This window comes from Panthera pardus, unplaced genomic scaffold (assembly GCF_024362965.1).
Source record: "Panthera pardus isolate Hobbes unplaced genomic scaffold, ASM2436296v1 HiC_scaffold_16, whole genome shotgun sequence".
In the NCBI taxonomy this organism is placed as follows: domain Eukaryota; kingdom Metazoa; phylum Chordata; class Mammalia; order Carnivora; family Felidae; genus Panthera; species Panthera pardus.
Genome location: NW_026526721.1, coordinates 7,756,605 through 7,779,665, shown reverse-complemented (window position 1 = coordinate 7,779,665; position 23,061 = coordinate 7,756,605). Strand labels below are relative to the sequence as shown.

Below are 23,061 nucleotides of genomic sequence, written 5' to 3'. Positions count from 1 at the left end.
CGAGAGTCTCCATTGGACTAGACCTGCTTTCAGAAGGGGATCAAGGGTATTTCTACTTGGCAGAGCCCCTTGTGCAATATGAGACCAAATTCTGGGTCAAGTTTACCTTTTGGGTCTCTGCCTTAAACTATCCGCATTTATGTATCAGACGGAGTTTATAAGATGCCTGCTGAATGTTGGGTGGGGAACTCAAAGTGGGGTCCCATCCAGGCTCTGCACTGTTGGCACGGAGCCCGACGTGGGGCTCGAACTCACGAACCATGAGATCAGGACCTCAGCTGGTCCTCCCCCTCCCCTGCTTGTGCTTTCTCTCTCTCTGTCTTTCAAAAATAAATAACTGTTAAAAACATTAAAATAAAAGAATAAAAAATCATTTAGGCATTCATCCCTTTTACTGAGCACCTGCCATGTGCCAAATTGTGCTAGTTGTTGAGAACGGTGGGGGGGAGGGGAAGGCACAATATTTATCCCTAAAAATGTAAAGTCTGCCGGGGGCACCCAGCCGTGTGGTCAATCACCCACAATGCAGTAGATGTGATGGAAATATGTGGAAGCGTCGAGGAGGCAGACAGGGAGAACCAAGCAGTCATTAAGGTTTCATGTATGTCGGGGAGCAGCATTTGCAGGGAAATTTGGTAGATGAGTAGGAGTTATCAGGAAGGTAAAAATGGAGAAGCGTATTCTAGATGGAGAGAATGTCACAGCATACGCGCAGGCCAGTGGCGAAATAACGTGTGGCATGGTCAGGAATTTCAGCCACAGATGCGTGTAGCGGAGGACGTGACAGAGCACCTGGGCAGGCGCACGACTGAGACATACAAAGGAGATTGGGCTTTATTCTCCAACTGCGGGGAAGCTGCTGAGAATGAACTGGGGAGTGAGAAGATGCTATTTGCAGGTTACAAAGTTTCTTCTGACAATTGTAAGGAGGGGGATTGCCAAAACAAGACTCCTGTGCAGGCGGATTAATAGTCCGGGGCGAGGGAGTGGGGCTGTGAACCAGTGTGGTGGCCTAGATGCTGGAAAGGAGAGCTCCTCTGGATGCTACAGACGGGTAAGAGATGGAAGGGGCCAGCTTAGCCGGGGCTGCCGCATATGGTTGTGCGGCATGTACCTTGGACAGCTCATTACATCGGAGTATCAGTTTGTTTATTTGTTACACAAATTTCCCAGCAGATGGCAGTAGAGTGTCTTGAGGAGGGATGCCTTTTCCTCTTTCGCACAAAGGTGCCCTCTGGGCTAGCAGCAGTCCAGGACTTGGGGAAATGGTGGGGCGTGAGAAAGCTGAAGTGCCCGAGGGAAGGCACAATGTAAGACGACAGCCAGCTTTCTGAGCCGGGCGACTGGCAGATTGGTGGTTTGATGCCTCCAAGTGTGGACTACAGATGAGGGAGCAGATAGGAGTTGACTCCAAGAGGCAGGGAATGGTTGCTCTGGGAGGACGTGCAGAAGGAAGTGATCAGAGCTCAGGACAGAGCCCTGGGGACCCACTGAAAATTTTCAGTGGCAGAGAGTGGAAGGGAGTCTTGAGGAAGACTGAGGAGCTTGTCCCTGGAGTGATTCCCAATGTCAGGAGGCAGAGGCTTTAGGCAAGCCAGATGGATTTTTTTTTTTTTTGGCAATTTTAAATGACTCTAGACTTTCTCTAGTGCTTAAGAGACTACTTTGTGATCATATAGGAATCTTACTCGTTCCTTCATTCGTTTACCCTGACACTTACATATTTAGCCAGTGCCTGCTATGGTCCAGGCACTGTTCCTGGTACTGGGAGCCTAGCAAAGACAGGACAAGGCACTGCCGTCATGGAGCTTCCATTCTGATTGTTAATAAACACATAACAAGATAATGTCAGCTGGCGACACGTCCCACATAGCATGATGGAGGCACAGTGACTGGAGCTGGTTTCTCTTGGGTGGTTGGAAGAGACCTCCCTGAGGAAGATTCTCTGTGCTCAGAATGGAGAGCTCAAACGGCTGCAGCGTGGTGAGTCAGATGGAAAAGTGGTTAGAGGTAAAAGCAGACAAGCAGGCTGGAGCCGGGCCAGACGGACCTTGTGGACCATGGCAAGGAATCTGGATTTTCCAAGCGCTGTGGGAATCTGTCTGAGCGCTTTAAGCATGGGAATGTCTTGCTCTGGTTTACATTTATTAAAAGCACTCTGGACGCTATGGGCAAGATGGACTTTTGTAGGATGGTCCAAGTGAAGCAGGGAGACTCAGTTGAACGCTGTTCCCTCCACAATATGACGACCTGATCTGGGGTGGTAGTCATGGCCGCAGACATATTTTGGAAGGACTTCTGGATGGTAAGGGGATGAGATGAATCAAGGATGCTGCTACAGTTTTTGATGTAAGTCACTGCATGATTGATGATGACATTTATGGACATGGGGAAGATGGAGAGGGGAAGAAATAATAGAGGATTCTAGAATCTTTAGTTTCCGCTTTGGCCGCATTAGTTGTGCAGGCTTGTTAGGCATCTCAATAGGGATGCCAAGAGGCAGCTAGATCTCTGAGTGCAGAACGTCAGGGAGAGGTTGGGGCCAGAGACAGAAATTTGATGTCACATGCAAAGCAAAAAAAAAAAGATGGTAATCAAAGCCAAGGGCCTGGCTGAAATGGCTCAGAGGGAAAATAGACAACAGGATTCCAGATAGAATGGGCTCGGAGGCAAGAAGAAACAGGGTTAAAGGCCCAGGTAGGGTGGGAGACGTGGCCGAGTGAGGACCATTGGTCCATTGTGATTACATCTCTTTTCTCAACCTAGTGTGAAGCCAGGTTGTTGTCTAAAGAAGTCGTGTGAGATTGCAGAGAGAGAAGGAAGTAGAAATCATGATTTTGGTGGATGAGAACATGAACAGACTAAGCATTTGAACTTAAATGCACAGTCCTTGGATTCATCAACAGATTTGGTTTCATCCTAAGGACAGACCCTAGGGCAGCAAATGTGGGATGCCGTGAAAGCAACGGCACATTTTGATCTAATGTCTTTTCTGTCTCCTGTCCGCTGGACTGCTGCCTTCCCAGATTACGGATGCTCGTTACTCACAAGATGCCCCCTTTCCACCGGGTTGAGCGGGTATCGGGTTGAACTCAAGGGAAGAAATGCCACGGTGACGTTTTACCCCTCAATATGGCGATAGAGGACACCTTGCCTTGTTGATGTGGAAACTCGTGGCGTCCTCAGCTAGCTTCTTCAAAGTCAAGAAGCGTACTTCCAGCTACGGGGGAGGCTTTTGTCAATTCATCCACCAAACGTAGGGGGTGACTCTGTGCCAGATCCCCACAGCAGTGAAGGCCGCAAAGTTGTACTGGAAGGATCCCTGCCCTTCCTTGCTCTTGGCCTGGTCTGTCCATGGCCAGTCAGGTTGCCTACCTCCCAAATATAGTCATCTGCTGTTGGCTTAATGAATGTGACCTCTTTCTTTCCCTGGCTGTGGGGGCTGACGACAGGGTCTTCAGGCCAGGCTGAACATGCTGAGGTGCCTCTGGGTGAACACGAAGGAATTATGCTGGAAAGACTCATAGGTGTTTGGAAATCTTTCTTGCCCATTTTTGGACCTTGTGGATTCTTAAGAGCTTCCTCCAGAGTCACGGACCGGCATCATTTTTGTTCCTCTGAAGCTTGACAACTTTTCCAACTTGGTTTTGCGAGACAGACGATATAGAAAACCAAGGATCTCAAGGAAGTAAAGGACTCATACTTTACTGCTACTGTAAGCTCTCTGACTTGTAATTAAGCACACTTAATCTGGGGCCATTGTGAACAGGGCATTAATCCATTTTAGACTCAAGCTTTAGCCTTGTCCCCTCAGTGCTTGTACCATGGGTGCTCCTCCGATGTCATCACCCATTAACTCCTTCTCATCCACCGGCTTTCCCAGAGTCCTATTAATAGTCACCCTATGTAAAATATGCTTGCGAAAATGTAAAAGCAAATGCATTTACTCAGCAAACGTTTAATTGAAACCTTCTAAGGATGACCTCAGTGCCCAGAGAAAAACCGTCATCACCATCATCAAACCCAAGAAAGAGTCTTGTTGGAAATTTCACAATGAAATGGAAACCCCAACAAGGTTTAATGAGGCTGGTCAAAGCCTAAATCTCTTTATCATCGTGCTTTCGGGAAGGGCGCTCAGAGTCAAAGTTGATCCTTCCCTTTCAATATTAAATTTTATTTTTTCCTCCCCTCAGGGTTTGTGAGCCGGCTGCTTGACTGCACTTTGGATTATACTTGGCATGGCAGCAGGCTGCTTTGGAGGGGGTTGGCCCAGAGCATCAGCTGGCATGGTCACCTGATAACACCGAGCTGGGCAGAACCTGGAGTATGAGCCAATAAGTGTCCCTTCAAGAGACTCAGTGCTAAATGTTATGGAAGATCAGATTGCTCCCATCGGTTACAGTCGGGGAAGGGGAGCCTGATGGGCAAACGAAAGCCAGTAAGTAATCAAAGGAGAATATATCATGGAGCCATAATTGTCAGTGTGCTAGTGACACTGAATCACTAACTGCTCCTTTAAAATGTGGCTGTGTGCACCAAGTCTCCTCCAGAGAGGCGTGGGGCAGACAGACTGGGGAGGTGGGCGTTTCTGAGACTGGATCCTGGCTTTCTCACCATACCAGATGGGTAATCTTGGGAAAGTTGCTCTCTAGCCCCCCACTTGAGAGTCAACCCCTCATTTGCCAAACAAGGATGACACCTACCTTTCAGAATTGTCTTGAGGGTTGAAAATAATCTATGTGCACAGCACCTACTGAAGTAACCGGCATCTGATAGGCACTCCAGAAATGACGGGTGAAAATAGTGTGAGTCACAGAATTACAGATGCACTCTGTAAATTTCTTGAGCACTTACTGTGCATCAGGTCCCATGATGAATGACTTACACGTATTAGCTCGTGGAGCCATGTTGCAGGTTTAAGGAACATTCTCATGTTCCAGAATGGAAAATGAGGTTTGGTGAAGTTAAGGAAGGACATGTGCCCAATTTCGCCGGCAGTCAGGCATGGAGGCAGAGTTTGAAGTCAGCCTGTCTGAACTGAAAGGCTTACCCTGCGAAGATGGGACTTAAAGGAGGGAGGGGGGTTCTGCAGAGTAGCTAGCTACCGATTCACTTCAGGGCCAGTCTAGACTAGCCAGTAGCAATGCGACAGCCAATTTGTCAAAATGTTAGTGTGACATTTTGTTTTTTGGTTTTTGTTTTTTTAATTTTTTTTTTTAACGTTTATTCATTTTTGAGACAGAGAGAGACAGAGCATGAATGGGGGAAGGTCAGAGAGAGAGGGAGACACAGAATCTGAAACGGGCTCCAGGCTCTGAGCTGTCAGCACAGAGCCCGACGCGGGGCTCGAACTCACGGACCTCGAGATCATGACCTGAGCCGAAGTCGGACGCCCAACAGACTGAGCCACCCAGGCGCCCCTGTGTGACATTTTGTATCAGACAAGATAGGCTAGATTTCTCCGTCCTAGTAAACAACTCACATTTCAGTGGCTTAACCCAATGGTAACCAACAACGTGAGGCTCTTTCTCAGTCGTGCTGTATGATCTGAGCGACTTGGCAGGGTCTTCCCTTCAAAGCCAGTCTCCAGTCCGGGGATGATGGAGGCTCTGCTGTGACGTGTGCTCTGGGGACCGTACGAGCGGAAGGGAGCATTTTCCACCAGAGCGATACGCATGGCTTATGCGTAGACTTCTGGAGGAATGTGTACCACAGGGCCATGCCCAACAGGAACGGGGAGATGTGATCCTAACCTGTGTCTGGCAGGATGAAAGCCGGACATATTTGGTGAACAGCACTAATGACTTTAACTCAGACCAGTGGTTTTCAAAACCACTTGGTTATCTGTGGTGGATTGTATTATTCTGTTCTCGTTTGCTTGTTCCATGTCCTGTGAAGCAATTCTATTTCCCCATTCCACGGATATCAATCGCTGCCATGTGACTTGCTAGGCATGACTAATACATGATGAGTAGAAGTGAGGTGTCCTGCCATTTCTTTTCTCTCCCTGCCATGAGAACCGCACGTCCTCCCTGGGGCCTGCTCCTTCGGTCGGCATCCTGGAGTAAACCGGAGGTGGACCGAGCTGTAACTTATGTGTAACGTGAATGAGAAGTAAACCCATGTGCTCTAAGCCCTTAGGGTTGTTTGCTACTGAAGCATAACTTACAGGGGGCAGACTGCTACGGTATCTCTATCATTCTTTCTCAATAAATAGAGAACAACAAAGTTGATTATACAGAAATTACTATTTACATTTGGCCCTTGAAAACACAGGTCCGAACTATGCGGGTCCTCTCATACGTGGATTGTTTGACAATATGGTACTGTAAATATATTTTCTCTTCCTTGTGATTTTCTTAACATTTCCTTTTTTCTAGTTTATTATAAGAATATAGTATATATCACATATAACATACAAAATACAAAATAACGACTGTTATTGGTCAGGCTTCTGGTCAACAGGAGGCCATCAGTAGCTCAGTTTTGGGGAGTTGAAGTTATCCATGGGTTTTCAACTGCATGGGGGGTGGTCAGTGTCCCTAACCCCCGTGTCATTTAGGGGTCAACTGACTGTCTGCTTTGTTGAAGCGTATCTATAGTTTAAGGCAGAAGTATCTCTAAGGACTTATTATGCAAGGAAATATAATTTAGTTGAGTTACCAGCACAAAACTACATTCTTCAAGTTGGGATGTCAACTGATACCTTAGAGTTGTTATGGGAAACCTAGGAGGAGAACTGGGAACACAGAAATACTGTTTTCAGATGCAGACTATTGGTCTTGTCCTCACGGAGCCGTTGCCTTAGAAGACCTGAGCATAATCTATATTCATGTTCACTTTGGGCAGAAATTATAATGATGAAATGTTACTATCAATAGGAATGCAAAGTCTTTTCAGAGTCCAGTGATCCACATTAATTCACAGCCCATCGATTTGTAATTCACGGTAAGTAACTGGGGCAGAGGCCAGGCTGGCATTTACTCTCAGTTGTGAGTATGCATTTCTTGAACTGGCTATCCTAAGTTACCATTCGCCGTTTTGACTATGCAGAGGGCCTTCAGAGGGTCATTCGTTATTCTGTCGAGGCATCAGTGGCAAGGCCCCTAAAACCGATGGAGCCACTCTCCGGGATTGGCCCTTTGGACTGCCAGGCTTCCCACCCTCGCAAAGTTTTGCTCTATATGGCCTTTCACCTGTGCAGTCTACGGGGAAAGAAGTGATCCGCTCTCACAAAACCGGAAGTCGAAAGATCACCTGTGAGGTAGGTACCGTTACTGCTTCAACGTTAGCGTGGAAGAAATCTCGAGGCATAGAGAGACTAAGGAAGCCAGTGAATGGTGTAACTGTGGCTTGAGCCCAGGATGGTCTGACCCTATAAATGACTGAAGAGACACAAGCTTGGCTGTAGCTGAGAGAGATTGCTCTCAGAAAAGAGGCATACTAAATGATTCGTATAACAAACAGAATTTGCAGGTGGACTGGTGTAGGACAGAAAAGCAAGGGCGTGCTTAACTGGAGAAGAAGCACCTCCGGGTGTTCGGCTCAGCGTGCGTGTGTGCGTGCGTGAACAACTTACGTGGCTTTCCCCAGTGTATTTAACAAAGTGACACTGTTTAACAGACTTACGATATTCTTCCTTTTAGAGGAGTTGTGGAAAAGCTTAAAACCCTGTGTGCGGTCTACAGTATCCAGTCTCAAGATTGTTAGGACACGTGATGAATCAGAACACAGTGTTCCCAAACTGCTGAAGATCACAAAAAGTTTACCATATTTGGGGGAAGCAGTTATCATCGGTTTTTAGCCGGCCAATGACACTCCTGGGATATATCATGTCGAGGCAGACATTTTGGAAGGAAGCCCTGAATAAATCACTTGAACCTAACGCCCAAGGAAGAAAGCGTAGTTGGATTTCTTGATGTTGATGAACGGTAGATTTCTACCTAGGAAAAATAAATTCATGTGTCCTTGAAATTTTTTGTGTTCCTCCTTATATAGATTTACCACGAGGTTTTCACCCGCGTTCTTAACATTTCAGATCACCTCAATTAATTCTTTTCCCAGGTTAGGTAGCTGGGGTTGTGACTCATAAGAGAAAAACGGTAAATCCTGAGATAATGACTTGCCAATGGAGGGATCAGCAGAAACTTATCAAGAGGAGAAAATAAGACTTGAAAAATGTAATGGGTATGAAATATCATTACTAGAAATAGCTTAAGAGTACGGTAGTGCTAACACTCAACCATCTTATCTGCGAAATGCCACCTTTTCAAAATCTGTGATCTCATATTCTCCTCTTATTACAGTGAAGTGGCATTTTGATCACAGCAAAGAAAAATGGTATTTGGAAATCGGCTCTGACAGAACATCATACCCTTCCAGGGGTATTTGTGTAGACACTGCTTACTTAATTTAGATTTCAGAACTCTTTGCAGCACATTTCATCTGAATACATGGTTGTTAAAAATTCATGTGAACGCATCGAGAGTTTTAAAGCGAATCGGTAGCAGCAGAGACCAACAGAGTAACCTTAAAGAAAAAGAGGAGCCAATGGGAGGGGAAAAGAGAGGGCAGCCTGCTTTGACACTTCTTTTTGGGGCGCACTTCTCTCTTGAATCCTCATGAACCAGCAGCATTCACCACGCAAAGAGCACTGGACGTGGAGGCTGGGTGACGTCGGCCATCCTGGGTTTCAAGGTCCTACTCTGCCAGGGGCTATTTGACCTGGGCCCAGGCACTAGTCAGGCTTCCACTTCCTCTGTGAAATAAGAGTCGGTGAAGATCCCTTCCAACTCAAAAATCCTGTGATCTGTCACGTGATTTACGCGACAAAACCCTTTCCGCCTACACGTTATTCTAGAGACGGCACTGAGTTTTCCTGTGGCGAAAGACGGCAACTACTTCCGATTCGCCCCCCCACTTCCGGTTTCCTGCTTCCGGTTTGTGTTCTCGGGTTTAGGATGCCCACTCCCTCTCCTCCTACGGCCGGCAGCTGCGGGGCTGTCGGGCCTGTGTCCTCATCGGTCCCGTGTCAGTGTACCTCCACTGAGTCGGCTTCCTTCCATCCTCCACTTTCCCCAGTTTTTTGTGCATTATTTAAATCTTTCAGAAGTTCCCTTCTTTGAGAAACACTTGAAAGAAAAACACCCCCCAGAGACGGAGGTGGAGCTCCTGGATTAAGAGGCTTTCACAAGATCCTAAGCGGTCACAGCGTGCTAGCCTCATTTGGATCCCGCTTCAAACGAGCAGCTTTGAAAACAATAAAAAAAGACATCTGTGGAACGATTAGAAGTTGGAACACCCGAATATTGGATCTTAAGGAATGATCACTAACGATTTTAGGTATGTTAGGTGCCACCAACGTGTTCCGGTTGTATGTGCGAGCCCTTGCCTTTTAGAAACACACAGGAAAGAGTTGTAGAGAAAAAGATCCGAGGCCGGGGGGTTGGGGGGCGGTTAGGGAGTGATGGTCTAGAATGGAACAAGTTTGGCTGTGAATTGACAATCCTAGAAATTCAATGATGGCTATATGAGAGTTAATTATCCTTTTTGGTCTACTCTTGTCTAAGTTTTATGATTTCTGTAACAACAACAACAAAAAAAGCTTAATGGGGATTCATCCCAGCTAACCAGGCACATTTGCTGAGGTGTTGGAAAGGACTGCTTGTCAGAGTTGCATAATCGTTGGGGGGTAAATATGGAAGTTCATCAATCAGAGAGGCTCTAGTGGGGAGCTGGCTGGCAACAGGCCCAGCTCTGTGTAGCTGTCATCTAGCCTCCAGGCCAATTTGCCCTCTATAAATAACAGTCTATGTGAACGCTTTACTATTTTAAAGCACATTTGCCACAGCTGCTGAGCAAGTTTGTTTACGTAGCTGTGAACCCTTTTGTAAACATCACTATCTCAAAATTGCCCATGTGTCAGGAACATAAAGGGCCCCCTTTAAAAATATATTTGCAGGATGAGCCACGGCCAGTTCCCAGATGTCTGGGTGGCTGGTGTCAGAATTTTCCAGGGTTTGATTCGTTTTCAAAAATAGAATCACATGACTGAAAGGTTCTCGAGAGGTCACGGTGCACATCCCTCTGACCCTGGGCTGGACCGGCCGCGAGCCACCCACCGAGGATGTGGGTCTGTCTTTTGTGGGTGTGAGTCTGTCTTTTATGAGGCTAGGGGACTTATCGAGTGGGGGACTCGGGCTAGGACCTGCAGGGCATCAGTGTTGGGCAAGATCACATCCTGTCTTCAAGGAGCTTACTTTTCGTTTTCTAAAACCGAGCCTAACTCTGAGTGATGGGGCAAAGCAGGCTGGCTGCAGTAGAGAATATAATGCATCAACAGAAGACCAACTGGCGTGTTCTGGCCCTGGGCGCTCAGCAGACTAAAGGACCCAGTGCATACTCGGCTTACTGCAGGATAGCTCAGATTTCCAGAAAACACCGTATTGGAATCACTGTGTACCCACAACGCGTGTGAAAGGAGGAGAGCACTGTGGTGATGTTGCAGCGTGGGGCTCATCCTTGGAAGATGCCTGCTAATTGGGATCACCGACAGTGGTTTAAGGTCAACTAAGTCATTTTTGAAACAAGGCATGAATAAAGCGGAAATCGTGTTGGGTCAGCTTGCCGTTTTCAAGGCTCCTGACTTCCCATCTAGCCCTGTAATGAATAATTAGATCCTTGTGAATTTGTTTTCCTTGGTGTGCATTTGGTTCACGCCTATTTTTTTTTTTTCCTGTGGCTTTGACTCCTTGAAGCATTCTTCCCATCCCTCAAGGGTCTGTTTAATACCCACAATTCCATTTGTGCATTTCATTCACACAGAAAAAGTATCCTGCTGAAGCTTCAGAGATCAGATGTGCTGGAAGTATTGAACTGTATGAATCCCGTTAGGAAAGATCAGGACATATCCAGCTTCCAGACAAACCCAGAACTCTCTAGAACATTCTTCCTTCCACATAACAGAAATTAGAAAACTTTATTTTATGTTTTTAAATTAAGAGCAGTTGCCTTTCCCCAGGAGCAGCGATAAGTGTTTTGATTTTTGTTATGCTGGCAACTACCAAGTTTTCTCTAAGAAAAGCAGGAAGAAAGGCTGCTGACTGTTCAGAGGCGAGTATCACTGTTAATTACCAAGAAAACGTTGTTCTTCCCTTTAGAAAGTCTCACTCATCACAAGCTGCCATCAGAAAGACAGAGTCTGCCCCGGGGAGAATTCCAACTCAGGGACATTACAAAGATAATTTGCTCATTCTGGATTCATTTACTTTGCTCAAGATCGGGCTTTGGTCTGAGGGAACCTGAAGCTGAGCTCCTGCGGTTTGCGGCTCTGATTAGCACCAGTAACCAGAGGATACATCTCAGTGGCTTTTGCTCCTTGAGCTCAAAGACGCAACGATAAGAAGGCTTGTCCACTCCCCTCCCTCATGTCCTACCGGGAGGGTTTGTAATGAGGAATCTGATATAAAGGCTACATCACCAGTGGTCGGTTTATGCTGCCAGCGGCTGTATGGCAGTGGTCACCACTAGGGGGATCCAGAGTCCCCGTGCTGAGCCGAGGTGGGAGAAGTTTCTGGTCGGCGAGAAAATGACCGGGCTCCTGCTTTGGATTGTTTCCTCCCCTCTCTCCTCCCCCCCCCCCTTCTTCCTCCTCCCCCCACACAGCCTTGCCTCATGAGTACTCGGGGAGAGTCAGGCTCAAGGTGCAGGTAACCCGTTCACATGTGCAGTTCTTAGTATTTCACGTGCATTATTTTGTTATTCTTTAAAGCCAGTTTCGAATGTGGTCCGTGTTCCTTTTGTTCTACGGAAAGGAGCACAGTCCTACCGTTGAGCCCCACGCAAAGACTTTTACTCACATTTTCATTGCTGGCTGCGTTTAAAAAACCAACGGCGAGAGTTTCCACCGCTCCAAGAGAAGTTAGTTAGAGGTAATGATCTTGCCTGCTGTTGGGTACAGGGAAGCAGAAACGTGGGACTGACGGCTTTCAAGGGATGACTGAGCTCAGGTTATGGGTGGAAAAAGAATCTGGGGCCAGGCTGTTGGCCGTGCATTTTCAGATTATAGAAATGAACCCAGAACCGCAGGCTGCAGACTTCAAAGCACAGAAATGCAGCTTGCACATCTAAAGAGGATTTTAAGGCTACTGTCGATAACTCCGAAGAACAGGAAAGAAAATAATGCATTTGGATTCGGGTTTATACTTTATAGTGGGGCGCTATTCTTAGCTTAAGTCAGAATGTCTGGCTCTATTTTGTGGAATGTTACTGATAAACGTAGGCAGGACCTGCTTTGCTGCTGGGATGTATAACACGTGCCAAACTCAGATATGAGTGAAGACTTCAATAAAGACAGACCATTTCGCTATTTTGAGAACAGATCGTTTTCCCGAGAACGCGTCAACGATCAGCCATTAACAGCAGAAGGGTCAATAGGATTGTGATGAACGGATCTTCAATTTTTTCCCCCTTTCCTGTTAGGATTATTTACTGCAGTAATTATATCAGCTGGGGGTTCAGCAGGTAGAGTATACAGAAAGACACCCAGCTTTCACTTGATATCAAAGAACAGCCAGGGCCCCGGGTCTTGCAAATGGCTCTCAAAGAAGGGGTGTAATTGCACTTTTATTAAAGCAATTTGTCAGCCTTCCTTTGAAAGGCTAAACTTTTTCCTCTTGGCTTGCTATTAAATCACCTCAAGTATTTAAATCAGGTAATGTTTTAGAGCCATTTAAAAGCGCTTCAGAGACAGATAAGATTTTAACTTACAGAAACACTTGGAAATTTAAAATATAGTACGTAGTGCTTTCGAAAATTACTTATTAGTTTATTCTCCAAAAGCTTTTAAAAAGCTAAATGGTTAGACTTCTTGGTGGCTACGCGAGGTTAGAGGACACAGAGGTATATATACTATGTCATGAAATGGGGGGGTGATATCGATAGTGAGGGAGGTTCAGTTTTTCATATTTCATCATAAATAAGTCAGGGCCAACTCACAAAGAGCGTTGATCCCACAGATGCCCCAGCATGGAACACGTCTTACCTGTAGCCTCCACCATTCCTTCTAGGATGACCACAATTTCTAGCTCCTCTTTGGGCAGCTGGGCTTTGGAGATCTCCCAGAAAGGACTCTGTTGGTTGATTTCGTGGCTGATGATGAGTGGCGACACCAGAAATAGACGGTCATCCCCGGTGTAATACCCTACATTGATATCTGTTTGGTTCAAGGGGATGAACTCACCCTCTGAGGTCTGTTTGGATTTGATCAACTTGGCTCGGATGGAAGCCTCTACGATGTGGGAATTCCTAAGATCCCCTACTCGGAACATTAGGCACAGTTTTCCATCCCGCATGGAGATCACCGCATGGGTGGAAAAAACCAGGGTCTCTGCCCTCTTCTTGGGTTGTGATATTTTTACAAACATGCATCCCACCATGAATGCATTGACGATGGACCCCAGCACAGATTGAATTAAGAGGAGAATAATTCCCTCTGGGCACTTGTCTGTGATGACCCGGTAGCCATAACCGATGGTGGTTTCTGTCTCTATCGAAAATAAAAAAGCAGAGACGAACCCGTTGAGGTTGGTGACACAGGGAGTCCACGAGGGGTCCTCTATGTGGTCCATATCTCCTCGGATGTATGCGATTAGCCACCAGATCATCCCAAAAAAGAGCCAAGTCACTGTGTAAACCATGACGAAAATCAACAGGTTGAATCTCCACTTGAGATCCACTAAGGTGGTGAAGATGTCGGTCAGGTAGCGATAGGTCTCCCTCACGTTGCCATGATGGACGTTGCACTTTCCGTCTTTCCTCACGTACCTCTGGATTTTCCTTTTGGTCCGGTCTCGGCTGATGTGTCTTGGCAGGTCGTCCCTGGCCTGCTTAGGCAACTTTGGCTGGTGAATGGCCACAGGGCTCTCAACATCCTGGTCCATGGAGTCGCCCTCCAGGACGTTAGCTGGTGGTTTGGAGGAAAGAAAAGAAAAGTTGAATGAAATTCTGGTTCTTTGGGGGTCACGGAAACCACACTGTGTACGGTACACGGCATTCGTGTAGTTATTACCAGAGTAGATGAAGCCATTTTCATTTGGCATCTCTGGGTGGGCCTTTGGTTGACCTGGAGTCCTGTGCCCTGCCATCTAGCTTGTGTAGGTACCCCCTCACCCTTCCCACCGGGACAGAGCTTACTGCTGTGAAACTGTCTCCCTACCAGCAAGTTCTAAGAGCCAGCCCCTCCGTGGGATGCCTTCCCACGTGACCTCCAGCACACGCTGGATAAAGAAATGTTTGAATTCAGACAGTCTTGATTCTGCCCCCCCAGCCGTTGCAGGCTCTTGGGCGTGCTGTTATGGGCTGACTTGTGCCCCCCACCCCACCCCAATCTGTACTGAAGATCTAACTCCCATTGTGACTGTATTTGGAGATAGAGCCTTTAGAGATAACTAACATTAAATGAGGTCATAAGGGAGGCACCCTGATAAGACCGGTCCCTATAAGAAGAGGAAGAGACACCAGGGGTGTGCACACAGAGGAAAGGCCATGTGAAGACACAATGAGAAGGTGGCCATCTGCAAGCCAAGAAGAGAGGTCTTCCAACCCACGCGAGGCGGCCAGACACTAATCCTGCCAGCACCTTGATCTTAAACCTCCAGCCCCGCCCCGCACTCTGGTCTTCTGTTATGGCAGCCTGGGTAGACCTAACACCCTATCCAGCTTCATCGAGCCTGAGTTTCCACATTGACGAAATGGTGATCACGATACGCGATTTATAGGGTTGTTCTAAAGTTGAATGGAATGATGGATGTGCTACACTTTCCTAGCAGGTACTCTCCTTACATTTGGGGCAAGAATTTTGAGTGAACTCTCTAAATTGTTACTCGAATTTCAGAGCTGAAGAATGAAAATTCTGGTTTTGGTTGGTAAGGATGCCTGCATTATATTCTGAGGGTTGATTTGATGCCCAGGTTAAAAAAAGGTGTGGGGAAATGTTCTCTGTCTTTCTGTGTGTTACACGTTCTATTTGGTTTCTGCCTCAACACGTAACATCTGCAGTTTTGGCTCGTGGTTATTTCCTTTCCGACGGCCGTCATGACTCATGCCTTGGTACGGTCGTTAGTTAACAGTGCATTAGGAAAACTCTTCTAGAATCTGAGTGCAAGGGGAAATTTGGAAATGATGCTGCCAGTAAACACATCAACCACTGTATGAAATTACTTTTTCAGCCAATGATTTTAAAGCTTTCTAAAAGTTTCATCAGCACTTTCTTTCCCCAGGCTTTCATTCTGTGCCTTTGGGTCCGCAGTGCATTTTCTCTGCGGTAACTACGTTTTCTCCTGGGTTAAAGGAGAAACACGGTTTGTTGCGAAAACATTTATCTGAATAAGAACATAGCTGTGGATAGGACGGGAGAGGTACCAACTTCACTTATGGATTAACCTTGTTCACGGTTGGTTAGTTTCCTTAAAAATCAATCCCATAGATCTGTTTTCATATTGCAGCACAAGGAAGAGACAGCATCCGGTCTGCAAAAGCTGCTGTTTGGTTTGACAACTTTGACTTTTTAGATCACTGCCCTCAATAGCCCTCATGTGTCAAAGAGAAACTTTGCTTATTCTTTTTCTTCTTCGAACAGAGAAACCAGGACAGGCGTCAAAGGGAAGCAGCTGAGGTCGGGACGGGAGGGAGGGGGGGTGGGGCATCTGGATGGACGCCAAGGCCCTCTCTTTGCTCGCTGCCGGCACCCCTACCCGGTGGGGTATCTGTGACCCGGAAAGGTCTCGCCTGAGCTCTCGCTGCTGATTTTGCCCTGACTGGGAGTCTCTCCATATGACATCATGGGGGATAAACTCAGGGCTCAAACCCACTGGGATGGGGGGCTTTGTTTACAGGATGCAAGGGCCTGACTGAACCTGAGGTAGGGGTTTGCCTTGATCCGGGGGTGGCGGGGGGGAGGTAAGCCCTCCGACTGTGCAGAGCCACCCTGAGCCCTTGCGTCCCTGAGTCCTTCAGTCCTTCCACCCCCCAAGAAGAGGGTTTGTCAGATCGATTGGCCCTTAACAATCTTCAGTGATATTTCATACTTTCAAATGTCACAGAGGAAACCTACAACCCTCCTCCCCGGGCCCCCAGTTGAAGATGCTTTTCTGCCTTTTCTGGCTGGGCTATAACCTTCAAATCCAGGCATCTATCCTGACCTGGAGGAACCTGTCTGAAAGGCTAATGAGTGAGTAGACACAAACGCTCTGGGTCTTCTCGGGAGCCTGCTGGTTGGTCCTCCACATTCTCTGTTTGTTTGTTTCTTCTTTTTCTAGCTCAGGACTGGCCCACATTTCCCAGTTTCCTTTGTATTGAGAGGTGGCCAGTGCAGAGTCCTGGCAGGTGTGGAGCTGGTCTTTCCGGGTCAAAGCCTCAAAGAGTGGATGTAGCCTCTCCTAGGCCCCTGCCCTTTCTACAGAGGACGGTGGAGTCAGAAGGTGGAGGGGCCGGAGTTAGTGGCAAAAAGCCGCCATCTGACTAGAAACAAGAAAAAAAAATGTTTGGGCCGTTATGTCTGTCGTGTCTATTATCAAATATAGTCTTAGGTCTCATTTTAAGGGCAGCACTACTGACATGGGGAGAGAAGTGTCATGATTTGAGGGGGGGCTGGTGTGGGAAAGAGCAGGGAGAGAGGAAGTCGGGATGGAATGTTTGAATCTAAGCATCTATAATGAACTAGCGTGTGGTTAGTCAAATGCTTGGGTCTGGTGTTGGGCAAAATGTAAATGCATATGCTACTTAAGAGCTTAAAAATTTTTTTAATGTTTATTTTTGAGAGAGAGAGAGAGCGTGTGCATGTGAGCAGGGGAGGGGCAGAGACAGAGAGGGAGACACAGAATCTGAAGCAGGCTCCAGGCTCTGAGCTGTCAGCACAGAGCCCGACGCGGGGCTCGCACTCACGACCTGCGAGATCATATCCTGAGCTGAAGTCGGGTGCTTAACTGACTGAGCCACCCAGGCGCCCCAAGAGCCTTTTTAAAACAAATAAAAATGTAGTCAAACAAAGATAGCCCAGCCTCCTGGGGGGTGAGATGGGAAGGTGGCCTTTAAGGTGCCCCTGCAGGTGAGACAGTGCACGCGGGCAAGGGGCATCCATGGGAAGATGGTGAAGGGGTTCAGAACAGGTCGCCCCCAAAACATGCCACTTTGGCATACTGACTATTTTGAATTGAAGGTACTTATGAAACAGCCAGCGAAAGAAGGATACTCTGACCCTCCCGTCCTCCTGAAAGCAGGAGATGAATCTCCCACGGGAAAGGTGCCCTCCCTGTGCCAAGCGGGTGGGAGACGCTCTCCTCACCAGAGGCGGGGAATTGGGGGCTGGGAAGGCTGTGTAAACAAACTTCGTTAAATGAACCCACATCTTCCTGGTCACTCCTTTACCTTTTATTACCCAACCCCCTTGTCTTGCCAGTTCTTTACACACCAATGGTTTCCTCGTCTAAATGGTATGGAAGCTTCCGGCTCCGGTCACTCTCCCTGTCTGTATTCTTGCGAGGCTCCCGTGTACACGTGTTGTGCTTTTCTCCTGTGATTCTACGTTGGCTTAATTCTTTTTTAAGAGCGAGCGCGAGAGGGCACACGAGTGCGAGCAGAGGAGAGAGGTGGAGAGAGAGAGAATCTTAAGCAGGCTTCACGCCCAGCTTGGACCCTGACACGGGGCTTGACCCCACGATCCTGGGATCATGACCCGAGCTGAAATCGACTGGGCGCTTCACCAGCGGAACCGCCCGGGAGCCCAAGTGTCAGCTTAATTCTTAGGCCCAGCCAGAGAGCCAGAGAGGGGAGAGGAGAATGTTGCCTCCGGCAGTGGGAGGTAAGGCTGGCCTCCTGCTTGATAGGGCGTGGGGGGCAGGCACACGGGTGAAAGAAACCAAAGAGCCAGGGACGTGTGGGAGGGCTTGGGGCATAGCAGACACTGGAGTAGGAGTCCCAAGGGGCAGGAAGAGGGGCGCCGATAAGGAAGGGTGTGTGGAGTGCGCAGAAGGGGGGTGCCGAGCCTCCAGGCTGCGTCCAGAGCAATCGCGGGGAGCCCTGCTCGCGGGGAGCAATCGAAGGGAGCCCTTCGTGGGAAGCCAGGGAGCGGGGCTTCCCAGTTCTGAGCCAGGAGCAAGGCTCAGCACCCTCAGCGGGAATGCAAATGCGAGCAGGGGAAGTAGAGAAGGGAATGCTAATGATGGCTCTTAAGGGCTCTTTTCTTGCCTGAAACCCCGGGTGTGGATTTGAGGGGTGATCTGAATTGCATTTGCAGAGCATTTTGAGCCGCTGAGCAGCTGCACGTGGCAAAGCTGACGTTTCTCCCCCCGGGGGGGGGGGCTGCACAGCCCCGTGATGCTAGCTTCTCGCCCCACTGCCCTGCTCAGAAACTGGCCCTGGGGCCTCCCCCCCACCCCCACCCCGCCGGGCATGCGCAGCGGCCAGGTGCTCAGACCCACTGACCACACGCGCCCCTCTGTGCAGGTGGTTGGACCAAAGAGAATGGAGAGGAACTCTCTGCCACCTGTGACGTGCCCTACTGGGTGCAAGGGGACCCAGCAGCAACCGCCAGCATCCTGATGATTTACTTGACGAGTTGCTTTTCCGGACTTTGGCTTAGAGTAAATATGGGTCTGGGGGATAAAGCCAGTTGAGATGTTCTCCTGTTGGGAAATTGTTACATTTCAAACTATGTATGAGTTCTGTGGGTGATGCTTCCCCTGCCGAGGGAAATGTTCAGAACGTACTTCAGGAGTTTTTAATGCTTTGGGGAAAACCCGACAGGAAAACAGGAGAGATCTCCAACGCATGTGCAAAAATCAAAAGTTGGAAGGAAGTACACACAGATGTTAGTAGGTAATTCTGAGTGGGTGGCTTATGGGGGCTTTAAAATTTTCTTTTAAATATTCTGATTTTTGCAAATTTTCTAGAATGAGTTTATATGACTTTTAGCATCAAAAAGGAAAAAAAAAAAAGGAATTTTCCAAAACGGCATTGAGACCCTTCTGGTGTATGACTTCAGGAATCTGAGAAAAATCATAACTCAACCCCCACTGTTGGGACAGCAGCGGTGGGGATACAGAATGCCATGGGGGGTGAGGGGCAAGACCCGTGGGACAAAACTAGTCAGCTGTCTCTGGGGCTGGCCAGCGGTCTCCACGAAAGAAAGGAGTGTGGGAGGCCTTACACCTGTTACAATGAGGTGGAAGAGAAAAGGAGCAGATGCGAGCCTCCTGGTGGTTTTCATTCAGCGTCACCTGCTCAGAAGAACCCTTAGTGGCACAGAATCATGGTCACTTCCTCATTAAAAATGACCTCCTAATGATGTCCGTTGACGAATGAATGGATCAAGAAGACGTGGTATATATACGCCGTGGAATATTACTCAGCCATCAAAAAGAATGAAATCTTGCCATTTGCAACAATGTGGATGGAACTGGTGAGTGTTACACTAAGTGAAATAAGTCAGTCAGAGAAAGATACACACCATGTGATTTCACTCATATGTGGAATTTAAGAAACAAAACAAATGAGCAAAGGGAGAATGAGAGAGAGAGAGAGAGAGAGAGAGAGAGAGAGAGAGAGGGGCAAACCAAGAAACAGGCTCTTAACTATAGAGAACAAACTGATGGCTTCCAGGGGGGAGGGAGGTGAGGGGATGGGTAAAATTAAGGGGTGCACTGTAGTGATGAACACTGGGTGATGTATGGGAGTGTTGAATCACTATGTTGTACCCATGAAACTAATAATACACTGTATGTTAACTAATTGCAATTTAAGTAAAAGCTAAAAAGAAATGACCTACTTGATGAAAAGACAATGTACAGAGTGGAAGATAATATTTGCAAAGCATATCTTAGGCAAGAGACTAATGTTCAAAATATATAAAGAATGCCTACGACTCCGCAGCAGAAAAACAAACAACCCGATTCAGAGATGGGCAAGGGACTAGAACAGACATTTTTCCAAAGACCGATGGCTTAACAAGTGCGCGAGCAGATGTTCAACATGACTAGGTCACTGGTCATTAGGGAAACGCAAATCAAAACCAACCTATCACTTCACACCCATTAGAATGACTGTTAAAAAAAGGGGGGGGGGAGGGGAAATAACAAGTGTTGGTGAAGATGCGGAAAATTGGAACTTTGGTGCCTTGCTGAAAGGGACGTAAAATGGTGCCTCTGCTGTGGAAAATAGCATAGAAGTTCCTCAAAAATTAAGCGTAGAGTTACCACGCGATCCCCCCATTCCACTTCTAGGTATAAACCCGAAAGAACCGATAGCAGGGGCTCGAACAGAAACTTGCACACCCGTGTTTATAGCAGCGCTATTCACAGTAGCTAAAAGGGGAAACCACCTCAATGTCCATCAGCAGAGGAAGGGATAAACGACATGTGGTCCCGCCACACAATGGAAGATTAGTCAGTCTTGAAAAGGGATAAAATTCTGACACATGCTATGACAGGAGCGAACCTTGAGAACACTATGTTGGGTGAAATAACGATACGAAAGAACAAATATCGTACGATTCCACCGACGTGAGGTATCTAGGCCAGACAAACGCATGGAGACAGGGAGCACCATCCAGGTTGCCAGGGGCTGGGGGGAGGGAGGGAGGGGGAGTGACTTGTTTGTGATGATCCCCCAGATTCTGGAAATGGACAGTGGTCACGGTAGCACAACACGGTGAGTGTACTTAAAGCTACCGAGTCGTACATTTGCAGTGTTTGCAATGGTAATTCTATGTTTCGTGTATTTTATCACAATTTAAAAGAAAGACCTACTCAAACGGTCTTTGTGTTATTGAGAGTCCCTAGATGGTCTGTCAGATGCGGCTCGCTTTTCTTTTACTTTACTTTCTCGTTTTCTCCCCTGAATCGAAAGAATGTGGTACATTCGCTTGAGCACTCCCGAATAAAGGAGGCAATCTAAAATGCAGGGCATCTTGCCAGGTGAGGCCTGCTACTGAGCTCTGGTAAGACCTCATTGGGAAGGAATTTCTCTGGTCAGGGGCAAGCAACAAATTAAAATATGATGTGAAAACGGAGATGAGGGAGAGGGGCACTGGGAAGATACCAGCAAGCTCAAACCTAAATCTGTCTTGGGTGGAGAGCAGGATGGGTTTGCTCAAGGAAGTGGTGAGTGTGTGTTTGCTTCCTGATAGACAAAAGCCAGAATGGTGGGGCACTCGCAAGGCAGGAACAGCACGTGTGAAAGTCTTGAAGGCGTGAAGCGGCTTTGTTTGGGAACGACAGAGATTCTGGAATAGAGCACGTGTGGGGGAAATGGAGGGAGCTAGGAGAGCAGTGGATGAGAGCCCGGCTGGACCCCGAAGGCCTCTGTACCAGGCTATGGAGATGGGTCTTAAAACGAGGCGTGATATGATTCGATATTTTATGCTATTTTAGAAGGATCCTTCTGGAGGGTAGTCACGTGGAGTATAGACCAGCGGCAAGTGTTGGCAAACTTTTCCTGCAAAGGGCCAATAGTAAATATTTTAGTCTTTGTAGGCAACCTAGGTGTCTTTTTTGTATATTCTTCTTGGCTTCTTAAAAGCTTCTTATAACTCCTCAAAAACGTAAAATGAATCTTGGCTCATGGGCAGCACAAAAAGAGGCCACCGGCTGGATTTGCTGAGTTTTGGAGACAGGGTGCCCGCGGGCAGAAACAGCTAGGTGCTGGATGAAGGGAGCAGTCGTGAGGATGAAGACGTGGCAAAGGGTTTAGGATCGAATAAGAAGCAGAATTATGGGGGCGCCTGGGTGGCTCTGTCGGTTGAGCGTCCGGCTTTGGCTCAGGTCACGATCTCGCGGTCCGTGAGTTCGAGCCCCGCGTCGAGCTCTGCGCTGACAGCTCGGAGCCTGGAGCCTGTTTCAGATTCTGTGTCTCCCTCTCTCTCTCTGACCCTCCCCCGTTCGTGCTGTGTCTCTCTCTCTCTCAAAAATAAATAAACGTTAAAAAATTAAAAAAAAAACCAAAAAAAGAAGCAGAATTATGATAATGTGGAGATTGGCGACTGCAGAGGGGAGTGGGCAGGATGGGGAATCAGGTGTGTGGGGCTGGCGTTCAGCAGTCACCCGGACTGGGCTCCGGGTTTGGAAGGTCACCTGCTCATGCAGGGGGAGGCTGCCATTGCGGGGACGGACGACAGTTCCGTGGGGAGATCGCACGGAGTTCAAAGAGGATACGGAAAGATATCCTTCTATAGAGGAATATTATAGAGGATGCTTCCTGGAAAAGAATTACATTAAGAGCTCAGAAGTGGAGGAGGAACCAGAGGAAGGGATGAGACATGTGAGGGGCGGGAGGAGAGAGCAGGGCAGGAAGCCTTGTGGAACTGCAGCCCAGGGACAGGCAAAGGGGACGTGACTCGGCACACGCTGTGGGGACAACTGTATGCCCACTTGGAAGAGAAGTGATGAGTCCCTTCCCTTCCTTATTTCTTGTATCAGAATAACTTCCAAGTGGATTAAGGATTTAAATGCCAAGAAAAAAAAAAAGCCCTACAGAAGGCGTAGAAGATATATTTTTATAATTGTAAGAGTTGAGAAAGCCTTTCTAACCATGATAGGAATCCAGAAACTATTTTCAAAGGCTGGTATTTTTGTCAGTATAAAAATTTTAAGTGTTTGTTAAAAAAGTAAGAAGACGAACCAGGAAAAATATTTGCAACACATAACATACATATTCCCAATTTACAAAAGCAATAAATACCTCCACAGAAAAAAAAATGATCATAGGGAATGAATAAGGCGTTTATAAGAGAAGAAATACACAGAGCTAAAAGGCATATGGCAGGACTGTTCAACCAAGTGAAAGCAATGCAAATACAATAACATTTTTTCTTTTTTTACCCAGAAGTTGGCACAGTTAGAACTGAATGACAAATGTAGTATGTGGAGTGTGTGTGTGTGTGTGTGTTGGGAGAGGCAGAGGGATTGTGAACTCATATGCTCTCTGGGCAGTGTAACCGGAAAGGTCGTTCTGGAGGGTAGGTGACAGGACGTCTCACAATTTGGGATGATTGGATGCCTTGAATCAACC

At 47.5% G+C, this 23,061-nt stretch overlaps 1 protein-coding gene across 2 annotated transcripts in view; it reads right to left on the bottom strand.

Annotated features, from left to right (window-relative positions):
* The window catches only part of KCNJ6 (potassium inwardly rectifying channel subfamily J member 6), a 267,146-nt gene that overhangs the window by 58,075 nt on the left and 186,010 nt on the right, over positions 1-23,061 (bottom strand). For both annotated transcript variants that reach the window (XM_053903078.1, XM_019420340.2), the window contains one exon: positions 13,043-13,963. In XM_053903078.1, the coding sequence (XP_053759053.1) occupies positions 13,043-13,940 (898 nt within the window). In that variant the 5' untranslated portion in view covers positions 13,941-13,963. The remainder of the gene's footprint in view (positions 1-13,042; positions 13,964-23,061) is intronic.